Here is a 15,799-nt window from a genome sequence, read left to right as displayed (position 1 = left end):
CCTACCTTTCACACGTTCCTGCTGCAGGGGAGGAGTGTGTATATTCAGATGCTTTTCTGATTTTCTTGGTCTTTCATGGTGACCAGCCATCCAGCCCGTATCATCCAGGTTGTGTAAACATTCAGGCTGAGTGTGCTGCCTCTCACAGCTCAATCTCCCTTGATCAGCAGGTGTCGGGTTTGTGGACAGGGTCTCATTCAGCTTCATTCTTGAACTGGAAGCTACTCAACCAGCACTGCATGGGTGCTCTGCAAGGGTGTCTGTGTGAATCTCCTGTAGCCACTGTCCTCCGCGATCACAGCTCGCCCAGGGGCCATTCAGTTCTCAGCCGCCGAGGCTGCCTCTGTGGTCCTCTCCTGGCTCCCCTTGCAGCCCCGAGCCCTCCCCCTGCCCTGCTTGAGGATCCTTGCTCCTTCCATAGCACACACTTCACTCATGTTTCCTTTAGAATGTCCCTCCACTGTCGCCTTGGGATGCACCTTGCTCCTTCCTTTCTCTCTCCCCAAGCTCAGACTTGTCTTCCCTGTAGTGCACATTCTCCGAATGCTCAGATTACCAACCCCAGTGAGGAACAGGTGCAACGCCCAGAGCAGACACAACTGGATTCGATGTAAACTACATGTTTAATTCGTCTTATTAAATTCACATGAAAGAGAGATGTGGCTGACACATACCAGTCACTACGTCATTGTCATTTTCCTGCCCACAGGGCACCATGCTGTAAGGACTGATGTGAGGGGGGAGTAGGGACAGAATTGCAGGCATCAGCTGGCACCCCATTCACACTAGGTCAGATCTATTTCTAACAAAACTCTAGGGGTTCTGTTTCCATTATCTCTTGCCATGTAACAACCTCCCCAAAATTTACTCCCCCAAACCAGCCACCATTTAATTTCTGTCATGATTCTCTGTTGGCAGAGCTCAGTCGGGAGTTCTGCTCCACATGACATCAGTTGGACACTTCACTAGGCTGGCACATCCGTGAGGGCTTGTTCATGTGTCTGGGGCTTGGCGGGGACGGCTGGAAGCCTGGGGCAGTGGAGTCTTTGTCATCTGGTCAGGTCAGAGCTCTCCCTCTTCACAGGGCCCCTCCGTGTGGTCCCATCAGGGCGTGATCACTCCAGCGGCATAGCTCAACTTTCTCACACGGTGGGCTAGGGTTCCCCCAAAGGGCAAAAGCAGAGGATCCTAGGACTTCTTGTGGCTTCGGCCCAGAACGGGCACAGTGTCACACACCCCCCCCCATGATTCTACTGGGTAAAGCAAGTCACAGGCCCTCCCAGATTCCTCGCGGGAGAGGACGGAACTAAGGTGTGGCCCCCAGGAGGCATGGTTTGTTGGGAGCCACTTTGGAGCATAGCTATCACGGGGTCTCTTACAGGGGGTTCCTGATCATATGAGAGAATGAACTACAGAATGTACCAGATCTGTCTATTTAACAACAAGCTTAGGCAAAACAAAGTAAAAATTACACAAATGCTCCGAGGTGAGACTCTGGCATTAATCCTAGTACCGTCTCGTTACGGAACTGGAGAATTTGTATCAGTCAGACACAGCACAAGTAAAAGCGCCCTCCCCTTCGTTCCTTTGTGGACAATTCTTTACATGTCTAATTCTGCTGTAAGGTTTTGCTGGCTCTTGTTCAGGGTGCTGTGTTAGTCTTTGTCCATGATTTGTGAGTTTTTGCTCGTATTTCTTAAAAACTACTTGTATGATTCTTTATGCCTAGGTGAAAAGTGGTTCTTTTAGAGAAGAGGAGAGTGTCTGCCTCTGAGGGTGTCTGGGAACACTGCCCACCCAAGAGCTCTTTAAATAAAATCCTTCGCTTCAGGTTTTTGTGAATACTCTACGTTTTGTCTGCCAATCCATATGAGGTCAGGGTTATGATCTGAAAAATCAGGGGACACTCCCTGCACACCTGTTCAGTTCAAGTTTCCTGTCAGCCTATTTTATTCTGTTTTCTGGAGAGCCAGGTTTGCAGGACAGATTAATTTCTATTTCATCTTTACAGGTGAAACTGCTTGCTGTCATCTGCCATGGTGTTGGAAATAGAAACTTGAGTGTTGAAATTTTACTAAAAGTTTTATTTGGGGTTTAGAAAAGGCAATGTCAGGGGTGCCCAGGTGGCTTAGTCGGCTAAGCATCCGACTTTTCGCTTAGGTCATGATCTCGCGGTTCGTGGGTTCGAGCCCCGCGTCGGGCTCTGTGCTGACTGCCAGCTCAGAGCCTAGAGCCTGTTTCAGTCTGTGACTCCCTCTCTCTCTGACCCTCCCTTGCTCACGCTGTCTCTCTCTCTCTCTCTCTCCTGTGGTGAGCGACCACAGTGAGGCCTGCCTCAGCATGTCTCTGTCCAGCCCCTTCATTCCCTGTGGTTTTTTCACTTCTAGCCCAAGGGGCCCGGCAGCAAACCTGGAGGAGAGACCTGGAGAAAGCTGGAAACATGCTGCCCTTGTGCACTGCGAAGAAGCAGATTCAGCTCCTGGGAAGACGGGTGACAGCACACATGAGGGAGATGGGCGTCCCCAAATCTGCCGTGTATGCGGGGACAAGGCAACTGGCTACCACTTCAATGTCATGACATGTGAAGGATGCAAGGGATTTTTCAGGTAGAGTCACCTGTCAACATTTACCCCCCTGCCACCTCTGGCAGTGGGTCATGTCTGACTGGGGTTCTGCCCTTACCCGCTGGGCACTGCTGCGGGCCTCAGCTTCACCTCTCCCCCGGGGTCAGAGTATGGGGCAGTGGCCCATTCAAAAGCCTCCTAATGTTTCAAGAGAGCCATGAATATCTCAGGGGAATTCTTCATCTTCCATCTTGCTACCTTTTGCAAGGCACCTTGCAAAAAAGGAACCTACCTTTTGCTCTTTGTTCTCTCACAGGAGAGCCATGAAACGCAACACTCGGCTGAGGTGCCCCTTTCAGAAGGGCACCTGTGAGATCACCCTGAAGACCCGGCGACAATGCCAGGCCTGCCGCCTCCGCAAGTGCCTGGAGAGTGGCATGAAGAAGGAGAGTGAGCAGCGGGAAGCGCCCTGGGCTGGGCTGGGCTGGGGTGCAAGGGCACCGAGTCTGGGACAGGTGTCCCTGGGGGGCTGAGTAGGAAGGGAGCACGGGGATGTGTACGAGCACATGTACAGACAGGCACCGTGAGTGTGCGCGTGCACACAGGTGCATGTGGCCTGGGTGCGGCTGGCAAACTCGAGGAGGAGAGCTTGTGGGTCCTCTGCCCGCACCAGCACAGGCCTGTAGTAGAGGGACTTGACAGATACAGGGCATTTTTATTCTCTGCTCTGGCAGGTGGGGTGGGCATCTCATGCCTCTTGCTCCCCTCAGGAGCCCTCGCATGATTCTTTTTGTCCCCTTCATAAGTGTTCTAATGGTGTTTTAGCCAAATTGCGCGAAGTGAATTTGGGAGAAGGAAGTCAGAGACCTATGGTGTGATATGACCCCCAACCTCCCAGCAGCGGGTGCCCATCGGCCTCCCAAACCCGGTGTCCTACCGAGGAACTGTTTGCAGACAGGTGCCAGGGGATGCCCTCATTCTACCTGCCAACCTTTGGTATATCATTGTGTTCCCAGGTCACTCTGAGATCAAAGCTAATAGGGAAAAGGCTGGAAGCTTCCAGTGTAGATTTTTCTCCGCTGGTCACAGAGCGGGCAGCCTCTTTCAGGGGACAAGTTCTCTAGCCATGTGGACAGAGAGCAAGGCTCTCCGCTGGCTGTCCCTGCCGCTCCTCACACCAGCCCCACAACTTTGCTCCACGCACATAAGTGGGCTCCAGAAATCCATGGTAGGCCCTAAGGCTGCGGGCTACATAGGAAGCAGCTGGAGTTGATATTTCTTGCTAAGCAGTCCAGCTCTCTAGGGTCTTGGAGACCCAGAAACCTTGGAGTCTTATTGCTACCTAATCCACAAAAAAAATGACACGATCACATGCCACTGACCACTTACTACATGCCAGGAGCTGTGTGAGGCATTTTCCACACAATGCCCACTCCAGACTATGAAGGAAACTGAAGCCAAGACCTGGTAAGGAGCTTGTTCAAGGTCACTGCTAGTAAATGGCAAAGCTGTCGTGCAAACCCAGCACCTTTTGATTCTACAGCCCGAGCTCTTCCCACCATTCTACAACATTTTTCCAAACCCCACTGTGGTGGGCAGCACAGCAGCTACACCTCATTCTCCCCCTTTAACCAGGGGAGCCCGCGGTCTAGGAAAGGCAGGGATTTTGTCACCAGCACTTCCCCTCCTGCTGCCACAAAGTGTGGCCAAGCTCTGGCAGGCGCCTGAACTTGCCCCTGGTTATCCCTGCAGTGATCATGTCGGACGCGGCTGTGGAGCAGAGGCGGGCCTTGATCAGGAGGAGAAAGAGAGAACTGATGGGCACTCAGCCCCTGGGAGCCAAGAGTCTGACTGAGGAGCAGCAGACAATGATCAGAGAGCTGATGGATGCTCAGATGAAAACCTTTGACACCACCTTCTCCCACTTCAAGGATTTCCGGGTAGGAGGATTCTAGTGGGCTCAGCCATTACGCTAGCTCTTCAAAACCTCAGTCTCATGCCCAGGGGTTCTCAAAGAGCGACTCCTGCCCCAACAGCAGCAGGGTCCCTGGGAAATTGTTAGAAATCCTAGTTCTCAGATCCTCCCAGAGCTGCTGAGTCAGAAACTCTGACGGGGCGGGGCGGGGGCGGGGGGTTTGCGGCAGTCAGTGTTATGACAAGAATCCCTAGGTGATTCTGACACATGGTCAGGTTGGAGAATCTCTGTTCTCTCCCTCCACAGCAGGTAGCAATTGGGTCTGAGCCATGAATAAAGTTTTGGAAAGCTGAGTTGCCCCAGGGCTGTTGGGATTCTGGGCTTTATGAGGACGGGATCAAGACCAATTGGGGGTACGGCGTTTGTGCACAAGATTTACAGATCTAAGAAACATTTGTGACCCCTGCAATGTTAGCNTCTAAGAGGAACAGTCTTCAGGCTTCACCTGACTGCCTGAGGGATGGATTACAAACCTAGCTCTGCAGTGTCACCCAGTAGTGTCAGCAGGACGCGCCCCCCCCCCCCCCCCGGCTCTGTGCTCATAGGTATTTTGGGTGACCTGCTCCATTCAGAGAGCTGGCAGCCAGCGGCTCCAGAAGTCTGTTCTTTCTATCCGTAGCTCCCAGAACCTTCTTTCTAAGTCAGGGATGCTTGGGTCACACCCATAGGTAGAGCACCCCTTACCTTCTGCTGAGCAGAGAGCAAACCCATTTCAGACCAAGCAGGGATGTGAGGGAACACGGGCAAGCAGATCCAGAAAGCGCACCACCTGACAGCAGAAGCCCAGAGAGAAGAAACAAGTGTCGTGTGTGTGCGTGCGCCTGCATGTGCGCGTGCGTGTGCATGCGTGCCCTGCTATCATGCGTCCTCTCAGGCTGCCGCTGTGGCTGTGCACGCCCTCTGGGCCTGCGTGGGAGCCTGTCTGGGAGAATACGTGCCATCTCTCCTGTCCTCTCTTCACCTCCTGGCTCCTGTCCCAGCTTCCAGAAGTGCTCAGCAGTGGTCACGAGATTCCAGAATCTCTGCAAACACCGTCGGGGGAAGACGCTGCCAAGTGGAGCCAGATCAGGGAACATCTGTGCTCAGTGAAGCTCTCTCTGCGGCTGCGGGGGGAAGATGGCAGCGTCTGGAACTACAAACCCCAAGCCGACAACAGTGGGAAAGAGATCTTTTCCCTGCTGCCCCACATGGCTGACATGTCAACCTACATGTTCAAAGGCATCATTAACTTTGCCAAAGTCATCTCCCACTTCAGGTAGGATACAGGACCCGGGAGGGTGGTGTGGAAAGGAGCAGGCAGTGGCTAGCACGTTCAAAGGGTGCAGGGTAGAACCCTCTGAATTTGGGAGGTACTGGTGCCAACAGACCCTCCTTTACCTGCCCTGCCCCCCTCTACCTGAAGCACCCGGTGCTGCTGGGAAGTGGAGGCCTCACCCTCTGGCTCACTAGCTTTAGACTGTAGGCCTGCGATGTAGCCCAACTGTGCCTCAGTGTCCTCATCCGCTAATAATGCTCACCTGCAAGGTTGTTATATGAAATAAGAAAACCTCTCAAGAGCATCCAGCACATACGTGGTAGACATTCAGATAGCAAATCTCTTCCTTATTTCCCTGCAAAAGGGCAGGAATCATAAGTGGATGGTTTGAGAACAAAGAAGGAGTAGGAAGGAAAAGGAAGGAAGTCCAGAGGGAGAAAGGGAGAGACGGGAATAGACACCAAGAGGAGGTTGTGAAGGCCATGAGGAAGATGGGTGGTCCAGACAACCAAAGGCTTGGGCTCCCCACAGCCAGGTGTGGGGACAATGATGGGCAACTGGGGTTGGCAAGAAGCCCCAGGACCTTCTGGTGTGGTGGCAACCACGGCCCTGTGACAGGTAGTCTGTGGGGTCTGGGCACTTCCCAAATCTGAGCACTGGCCTTGCCAGACCTGGTCGGCTACAGCTGATTCACACGTACAAGGAACCCCTGGTTCCAGCAGTAGGCAGGGGGCAGGTCATATTCCAGGTCACACCAGTTCGCCCTGTGGCCCTGTGAGAGACACGCAGGCCTTATTTAATGGGGTGGCCACGGGTCAGATTGTAGCAAATCAGGTCAAGGAAGTAGGGAGAAAGGCCTACTTCCATGTGTGGATCTTGGCAGATCCCCACTGACATCTGATGACCCACAACACAACACCAGGGTGTGAAGTTACTTGCCATTTCTTTGACCACAGTTCTGAGCACAGCCACCCTTAGAGGTCCACATTACTACCACCTTCATTCTACAAATAGAAAACTGAGGTTCACCCCAGTTGAGGAATTAGCACAGGGTCGCAGTGAATCCGAGAGGCCAGATTTGGAAGCAGAGAGCACAGAGTGCAAAGCCAGCTACTTGCCAGGTGGTGAGCCAGGCACTGGGAAACATGAGAGAATAGATCAGCTTCCTGAAATTATGGATCGAATAGAAGGGAGGTGGTGCAGAAAACAAGGGACTGAATTTCCGAGGAGACCAAAGCCAGGCTGAGGGCCCCCTCAAGAGCCAGCCTGAGCATCCTCCCTCCTGGGGTCCTCTCCTCAGTGGGGAGCTGGGAGGCCTCTCAGATATGGAGGGCGTCAGTCTATCCAGGAATGTCAGAGGTGGCCACTGTGGCTAGGCCCCTATCAGTGCTGGGAGCAGGGCATCCAGCCTGTCCAGAGAGAAGGGGCAGAAATACTAAATCTAAAACAGACGGCAGGAAGGAAAAATATTCCCTGCTGCATGGCACTCATGCNGAAAGCCGGGACTCCCTGGGGGCCGGGCCCCCTGCTACCCGCCCCCACCCAATTTCCGCATGATGGGAGGGGGCTGGCCGGTAGCACCCCGTGAGGAACCTGGCGCCCCCCATCTTCGCTGCCAGGGACTTGTCCATCGAAGACCAGATCTCCCTGCTGAAGGGGGCCACCTTTGAGCTCTGCCAACTGAGATTCAACACGGTGTTCAACGCAGAGACCGGTACCTGGGAGTGCGGTCGGCTGTCCTACTGTTTGGAGGATCCTGCAGGTGCGAGACGGGCGTCTGCCCTACGGCAGCCTGAGGGAAAGATGGCCGCGGGGGTGGGAGGGGGAGGGGAGGAGCCACGCCAGGACCTGGGCGTTGGGAACCTCGGTGAGGGGATGCCTGGGTCAGCTTCGCGAGGAGTTTGCCCTTCCATGTCACACCCACCTACAGGTGGCTTCCAGCAGCTTCTCCTGGAGCCCGTGCTGAAATTCCACTACATGCTGAAGAAGCTGCAGCTGCATAAGGAGGAGTACGTGCTGATGCAGGCCATCTCTCTTTTCTCTCCAGGTGATAACCCCACCTGGCCTGCGCGCTCCCGCTCCGGGCTTGCTCACACCCCCTCGGCTTAGCTGTAGGAGGCAGCAGCCTCCTCCCCTCCGCCCTCCCCAGGGAAGGTCCCAACCAATGGCCTTGTCCCCCAGTCACTGCTTGGCCAGGACGGGGACTTTGGCTGGTTTCTCCGGGGGTCGGTGCGGGTGATGAATAGCCCTCCGAGTGCTCCCTCACTTCCGGCCTGGGTGCCGTCGTCTCTGGAAGGTGGTTGGCTGGCCATTCGCCCTCTCTGGGCTGCACTGAGCTGGTCTTGGCCCCGCGGCCTTGCTGGCACCACACTGCCGCCCCTCCCCTCCCCACCAGACCGCCCGGGTGTGGTGCAGCGCGGCGTCGTGGACCAGCTGCAGGAGAGATTCGCCCTCGCCCTGAAGGCCTACATCGAGTGCAGGCGGCCCCAGCCTGCCCACCGGTGAGCNGGCAGACTGGAGCCATTCCTGGGGCAGCCTCTGATTGCTGGGGATTTGGGGCCTTGCTCTGTGACCTCCACTGAGGCCTCCTGCCCAGTCAGCCTGAGCTTCAGCCCACCTGGAGAAACCCGAGGAGGGCCAGAGGCCATGCAGAGCCACGGACATTGCTCCCTGGCTCACGTCTGCTTTTTACACTCCTGTCAGCCAGGGATGGGAGCGGCCAGGTATTTTCCTGAGGCTCCTACGAGGTCTTCTAGCAAGAGCCAGCAAGAACTGCAATGATGATAAAGATAACCAGGGTAACAAGAATGATGATAATAAATACATTTGTACTGAGAAGCGTCAGCCCTGGTACCAAGCAGTTTACATGTGTGGCACCTTTAATCTTGAAAACAGTCCCATGGAGTGGGCGCCACCACTGCCCTGCGAGGGACTGGAGGCTCAGGGTCCACAGCCAGCTAGGTGGGATCTGGAGCTGGCCGCCAGCGGACAAGTCCACAGCCCACACTTTTGAGCATTACCTAATCGTCTCTAGGAACAAACCCAAGCAAACAGGGTAGGAAACTTCTTGGTTTCCTCTGGTCACAACTGAAGGAGGAAGCCTGTTCAGAGCTTCACCAGACAGAGGCTTCCATCCCTTCACTGGGCCTCAGCAGTGCCCAGACCTGGTGCTCACAGGCCTGGGCCTTGAGGGGTGAAGGCCTGCACTAGGGATGCTGGCTGAGTCTAAAACCTCAAGTCCTTACTTGGCCTGCTTCAACTTTATTTTGAGCTCAGCATCTGGGATGCTGGGGGTGGCCATGTCTAGATTTGCGTGGTCCTCCCCTGTATGGAGCCAGGAGGCGTCATGTGGAAACTAAGGCGTGAGGTTTGTCTGAGACACTAGATACCAGGCTGGCTCCCGCGAGGATCTGCAGGGCAGCCTGTAGTCCTTGCCTCTACAACCACTCCATTTGGTCCTGACCCACAGCCATTAGCCAAAGCAGTGACTTCTCCCTAGGATTGCCCTATGTACTTGGCCCCTACAGTGCCCGGATTTTCCCATGGAAGCGTCTCTGTACAGGAATTCAAGCCCCACGCATGAAGAGCAAGTGGAGAGTGCAAATCCATACCTCAGGCTTCCCAAGGCTTTTCTGCCCTTCTCATCCACAGACTAAGGGAAGCTTAAGGAATTCAACTGAGCCTTATCTCTTGGCTGGCTCAGGATGTTCTGAAATTAATGCCTCCAAACCTGTGCAACTTCAAAGCAGTCCCAGGGTTGGGGGATGGGAACAAGGCGGGGCTGCACCTCCAACTTTTCCTCTGGCTGGTCTGCAGGTTCCTGTTCCTGAAGATCATGGCCATGCTCACCGAGCTCCGCAGCATCAATGCCCAGCACACCCAGCGTCTGTTGCGCATCCAGGACATACACCCCTTCGCTACCCCCCTCATGCGGGAGCTGTTCAGCATCACAGATGGCTGAGCAGCTGCCCCTTGTGCGAGCCTCTGTGGGACAGCCAGAGCCCTTGGCGCTGCCATTCCTGGGGCTAGATAGATGGATACCGCTGAGAGCGGACAGTGCCTTACAGGTCTTGCCTCCCTGAGGAATGCACAACCACCCCTCCGACAATGCTGCCTAGCATTCTTCAGGAAGGGGATAAGGGTGGAGAGTGAAGCCATAGGCAGTTTGATGGAGTATAGGTTGGGCCCATCCAGAGGCAAGACCATCCTCCCTTTAGAAATGGCTCTATGGTCTGGGGATTTAGTGTCACGGTGGGAGAGGGGGAAAGGTGACTGGGGCTAGACCATCTGGGAGTCTATGCCCGCACCCAAGTTCAAGCTTCTTGGGTGTTTCTTAACTGCTATCTCTAAGTACTCCTGTCTTTCCCTCCCCATTCATTCCCAACCCGCAGCTTCCTGTCCTGAGCTGTTCAGTGAGTTCCAGGCCCATGTTCATTAGCAGGTGCATTTGTGTCTGTGACCTAAGTCTTAAGGCCCGCAGCAAATGGCAGAAGCTTGTCATGACTTCTGTGTCTCTTCTTCCTTCCTTCTGAGCACTTCGTTCTGTGTCTCCACATCCACTCAAACACATTAGTAAGCACCAACAGTTTGCAACTCCCTGTGGGGTATAAAAGCTGACTCAGACATGGTTCCTGACCTCCAGTACTTTAAAGTTCAACTTAACAAAGCAGAATCACAAATAACTTTGATCAAAAGCAGTGATAGGTGACATAAGAGACACAAGGAATTTCTGTGAATGCCATGGGGAATTTCTGCATGCACTTGAGGACCCAAGTGAGGGATCTCTGAAACATGTGTTCGTGGGAGGAAGGACACTAACTGGCTGAGTGCACATGTGTGTGACGGTGTAGGTCTGCTCGGCATCTGAACTGGGGCTTGGCTTTGCTCCTGAGGCTGGAACACTGGGGTGTTCCGTGTAACAAGGCTACACGGGCAGGCAGTTAACAAACGCTAGATATGCATGTACCGTATGTTCCTGTTTACACATCTATTTTGAAAGCTACAGAATATTCAAGTGTTTGCACTGTTTATAGCCATTTTGACTAAATGTTTTTTCCTTTTGTGAAAATTATATTTTGACTAATTTTACATAGGGCATTCTATACCCAAGGACCGGCTTAGCAAATAGGTTCCTGGTTTAGCATCAAGTAAAGGCAAGAGGACTTAAATAATTAACTTTTGGGTAGAGATGTAAACCTTTATTTGCCTTCTTTCCTGGAGGAAAAAGAAATCTGGGTGTGGAAAATAGGAATATTATATATTTCTTTACTACTTATTTTACTACTGCCCTTTATACATCTAAAGGCTATTGGTATAAAAACATAAAAATGATTTCACTTGGTTTGTCCATGATTATTCCATGTAAAAATCCATATAAAAATGCTACCCCCCCCAATTATGGTGGGTGTATTTGTGTATATATACACAAAAATTAAAAATGTAGTAATTGAACTAATTTTAAGTGTCTGTTTTGATGCAAATGAAGCTACAAGTGTTATAACTGAATTTTAAGAAACAGATACTTGTTTTGCTATTACCATTTTACAAGAAGCAGGCCAAACTTTGAGAACATAGCAGTCACTGACATTATAAATGAAAGCAAGCAAACTCATTCCTTGCCACCCCTCCAGATTTACCACCACTTTTGCAACAAGGATATAGAACACACTCATTTTTAGAAAAGAAACCGAGGAAAAAAGAGCTACTCTTTCCAAGTACAATCAATACAGATCCCAGGAATTTTGTCTAATTACACTCCCTTGGAAATATAAATTTCATTCAACTGTATTCATAAATCATGTGCATCTCCTCTTCCTCACTGAAGTAATCTTGAGTGTGCTATTCATTCAAGAGCCCGGAACGGTTGTCAAATATAGGCTACAGTGAGGTGAAATTAAGATGGGATGTAAACTCCCATGTCCTCGTATTGATTTTAAAAATACGTGGACAGCTGAATTGATAGAACATGGGGTATATATATTATAAAAACTGCTGTTGTCCAAGTGTAGTTTAGATTCAAGGGGAGATACACCAAGAGCTCACAGAGAATACTTCAATAGCTTTGTGGATTTTCAGTTTATAGGGCCAGGAGCCAGATTCAACTTTCCTACTCTCTAACATTTTGATTGCTTTATTACTCCCTTTCCTGAGCCTTTGAACACGTAGAACTATCAGTTCCTAGGTGTCCCTATGGCTGCTATTCATTTTCTAGGTTTTGCCCTAGGTGAGGATGGCGTCCATCTCCACAGCTCAGAAGAAAAGCCCTTCTAAGTAAGTACTGCTTGCCTTCTGGTTCCGCATTCATCAGAGCCATTCTGTGGCCAGTCTCTACCTGCCCCAGGCTTTAAGGGCCCATTTAAAGCCTTGACATCATCTTTTTGTGGGAAGGCCTGGGGTGGCCTCTCTTTTCTGGCGAAAAGAGGATGTAGAAAGAAACATACATTTGATTGACCATTCCTTCCCAGCTGCTGACAACTTGTGGGGCTCATCATGCTATGTTACACACCAGCTTCCATTTTCCCTTGGACACGTTCCCTTAACATGCTCACAGTGCTCCTAAATCTGTTGGCGCTAGTGGGTGGTTGAATATCTCACACCTGAGAAATGGGTGGCCACACCATCACTTTCGGTCACTTCCATTCACAAACTTCTCCCTGAACTCTGCAACCTGATCCCTCCCTTTCCTAACTACTCTTCTAGAGTGTCTGTAAAATGGCAATTTGCTATCATTGCTCACTTGAAATGTTATCCTAAGGACAGGTTGGTCAGCACTTTTTGGAAGACCTTAACATTAAAAATGCAGCCTTTCAGGATTTTAAGTTAAAAGGGCTATCTTGCTCAATTCCAGCTCAAAACAAGGTAGGAAATAAAATAGTAGTGAATCCCAAACAAATGCACTTCAATGCCACAAGGAGGCCTATCCCACAAGTGCAATCTTTTATGTCTGCATGGATTCCTTTCCTTCCTGCCCCACCCTCCCCCCCATCCCCCCGGCCCTGCCTGCTGGTAAACATGTTTACCTATTATACAAATATCAGCCAATCCCACACCACCATAAACAACATAAACAAATAAAGGAGCAGACTTTATCCAATATAAATTTGTTTTTATTGAAGCAGCAGTCACATGACTTTATATCTAGCCTTTAGATTAGGCCTGACAGAGTGAGCCAGCCCTAAAAAAAAAAAAAAAAAAATGTTTCTTTTTGCACTAAGAGACATAACATGTTTACATACATCATCCAGTATTGGAAATGAGCAGATTCAAACACAACATGTGTTGGTAACCTGGGAGGTACAGCCCCACTGTCTGTGGTGTTCATATATTTTACAGATACTCCCAAAGACCATTACTAATGGGATGAAAGTTAAAAGAAAATACAGCTACACCAAACCGTGAACACAGTAATCAAAGACAGCAGCTTATACACATTTTAAAAATTTGTCCCTTTCAGGGACATTTTCGTTCTTTTCAAAGCAGTGTCTGCAAAGCTTCCTCTACATCAAATCCAAAGGTTTCCAAGATGGAAGCTGCACCTCTTGGGGCCAAACAATATAATAAGATCATTGAAAGAAGGAGAACTAGTGTTTGCATCTTGATTTTTATAACAAAGATCCATGTTTCTCTAATTGGAAGAACAGAGGTGGTGATGTAACTACATACCGCAGAAGCAGAATAGTTAGGGTGAAGAAAAGAGGGCTGGGTACTGAAATAAAGACCACACACTTGTGAATTTTAATTTCATTTCCAGGCTAACCTACTTTTTATTTAATGCAAATTACAGTACCAGTTAACTATTTCCAAACCAAGTCACATAGAACGAAATGTATTTACAAGGGAATGGGGAAAGGGGAAAAAAAACATTGAGCATACTTTTCACAAAAAAGTTTATATTTAAAATGAAAAAAATATCAGTCACAGAGGCATTCAAGTAGTAATAATGTTATACAGATTTTGCTTTTCCTTTATATCAAGACAGATTTGCACAAGTGTTTGCAATAGTTTGTATANCATTTATATATATATATATATAATAAATTTTGTTTAGATTTGTTTTTAAGATGGAAGTGGTCACGCTAATTGGTATGTGTACAGGCCCAAGTGATCCATCGGCAACACATTTATAAATGCAGATTTTACAGGCAAGCACATTTTCATACATCTATCTGTATCTGCCTGTAGACAGATATAGTAAGAAAAAAACAAAAATGAACACAAGGAAGTCTACTTTGTCAAGCTAACCCCTTATGTACTGGTTGTCATTTTGCTTTTATTGCAGAGGTGCAAAACGGAGCAACAAACTTGAATAAAACGTCATAACTCTTGTGAAAATAATCCAAACCCCAGGGATTACTTTCAAAGCCTCTCAAACGTAGACCTTAGTCTGGGACTTGACTCTGCTTCTTTTCTCTCTTATTTTCAGTGGCTCAGGTTTCTACTAGAAAAGACAGATTTTATTGGAAAGCATGCTTAGTTGATTTTTCTATATAGGGAAGAAAGTGTTCGGCTCTGTGATTAGATGATCACTAACATCAACAATAGAAATCAGATACAATTTTGGTTTAAAACAAAGAAATAAACCCCCAAATTCCTGGGGATCTGGCATTGGCCAAACTTCCTTTGGAAGATTCCAAAGTTAAATCCCTTAAAAAGGAAAGGGAAAAAAGAAATGAAATGCCAGTGTCTTTATATCCACAGGGATAGAGAATACAGTAGTCCTCTCAGAAACCTTTGCATTGGTGCAGACAAGATGACTGGTCAGGTAGGCTTTGTTAAAACACAAACCAAAAATATGTGTCTAAAAATTAAGAGGACTTAAAAAACTGACACAACACGTCACTGGAAAGAAGGTGCAGTCTTCTGCCTTGCTGGAATGAACACATGATGTTTCAAAAATAGCAACCTTTGGTTTGGTAAAGTTTTTTTTCTTCTACTCAAGACATCTTATATGGAGTACTTGGAGGCAAAACAAATGGTTTTGATTTCTTTCTTTCAAAAAAAGGCCTTCATGATGGGCACACAGTAAGAATTAAACTTATTTTTTTAAAGAACAAAATTAAAATGACATTTCACTAAACAGGGGTAGAGGTGGCAGGAGGGAGGGGATGGGTAAGAGTCTCCTTGTTACAACAACAGCCCTCTATCGACACGCTGGCGCTCTGTGCAGTAACTGCTAGTAATTAATTGCACTACAGCCTTTTAGACCACTGATGTATCAAAACCTGATACTATTAAGAAACTCTGATTTATAAAAACAGTCTCTCTCTCTCTATCAGGAGGGAAGTAGATAAAGAGGAGAGCATGGAAGGCTCCCGGAATCTGCTGTTTGTAAGACCCATGGTTAGGATTTGGGGGAGAGATGAGCAAACTCCAATCTATTCGGTATCTTCCAGATCTAGGGCTCGCTGGCACTACGCGAAGTCCCTGGATGGACTAACTATGAAATGAAACTGGTCACTGGTACTGACTGAGGAGGAAACAACTGCCCAGAACCAAACCCAAGGCAGGGTTTAAATGAAATGAGATCATGAACATGGTTTCCTCTTTCCACTCCTGAGCATGGTATCACTGAAATTAACTGTGGAAGGGGCAAAGACACTGTTAGGAGTGAGTTATTATTTCAAAGGGAAAGGGGTGGGACAGGGTCACATGGATAGAAAAACCAATGAAAACTTAAAAAATGAAAAACAAAAACAAAAAACAAACACATGGAAGCGAAGGCACTCCAAACTATATAGATACACTATACATTGCTAGAGTTATTGTTACAATAATACAGGCCGGTACCTACTGTACAGAGTTAAAACTATATGGCTTTAAAAAGCTCGTCTACATTTTGTCTGATTATTAAACAGAATCACTGCCCTGAACAGTAACTTTTTGCTCATTAATAACAGTTCCTGGGTCCACATATTTACATACAAAACAATACAACTTAAATTTAAAAACATTGAAAGAAAATATAATGTACAAGCTTGAATTTGGTGAGGAGCTTTTATTATTATT

General features: G+C 49.0%; 1 protein-coding gene across 1 annotated transcript; it reads left to right on the top strand.

Annotated features, from left to right (window-relative positions):
* The first annotated feature begins 239 nt into the window (after positions 1-239).
* Positions 240-9,601, top strand: NR1I2 (nuclear receptor subfamily 1 group I member 2). The gene is made up of 9 exons (XM_077776755.1): positions 240-610; positions 2,388-2,606; positions 2,881-3,014; positions 4,317-4,504; positions 5,520-5,794; positions 7,414-7,556; positions 7,725-7,841; positions 8,190-8,295; positions 8,498-9,601. Exons 1-9 carry the CDS (start codon positions 240-242, stop codon positions 8,805-8,807), a joined length of 1,863 nt encoding a protein of 620 aa, XP_077632881.1. The 3' UTR covers positions 8,808-9,601.
* Positions 9,602-15,799: the final 6,198 nt, after the last annotated feature.

The sequence above is a fragment of the Crocuta crocuta genome, unplaced genomic scaffold (genome assembly GCF_008692635.1).
Source record: "Crocuta crocuta isolate KB4526 unplaced genomic scaffold, BGI_CrCroc_1.0 scaffold87, whole genome shotgun sequence".
NCBI classification, from domain to species: Eukaryota; Metazoa; Chordata; class Mammalia; order Carnivora; family Hyaenidae; genus Crocuta; species Crocuta crocuta.
This window is presented reverse-complemented; position numbering and strand designations above follow the sequence as displayed.

Coding starts and splice junctions, on each gene's coding strand:
- NR1I2 (XM_077776755.1), top strand. CDS start 240: ATGGGTGCTCTGCAAGGGTGTCTGTGTGAATCTCCTGTAGCCACTGTC. Junction 3,015..4,316: donor GAGTGGCATGAAGAAGGAGA/GTGAGCAGCGGG, acceptor TTATCCCTGCAG/TGATCATGTCGGACGCGGCT. Junction 7,557..7,724: donor CTGTTTGGAGGATCCTGCAG/GTGCGAGACGGG, acceptor ACCCACCTACAG/GTGGCTTCCAGCAGCTTCTC.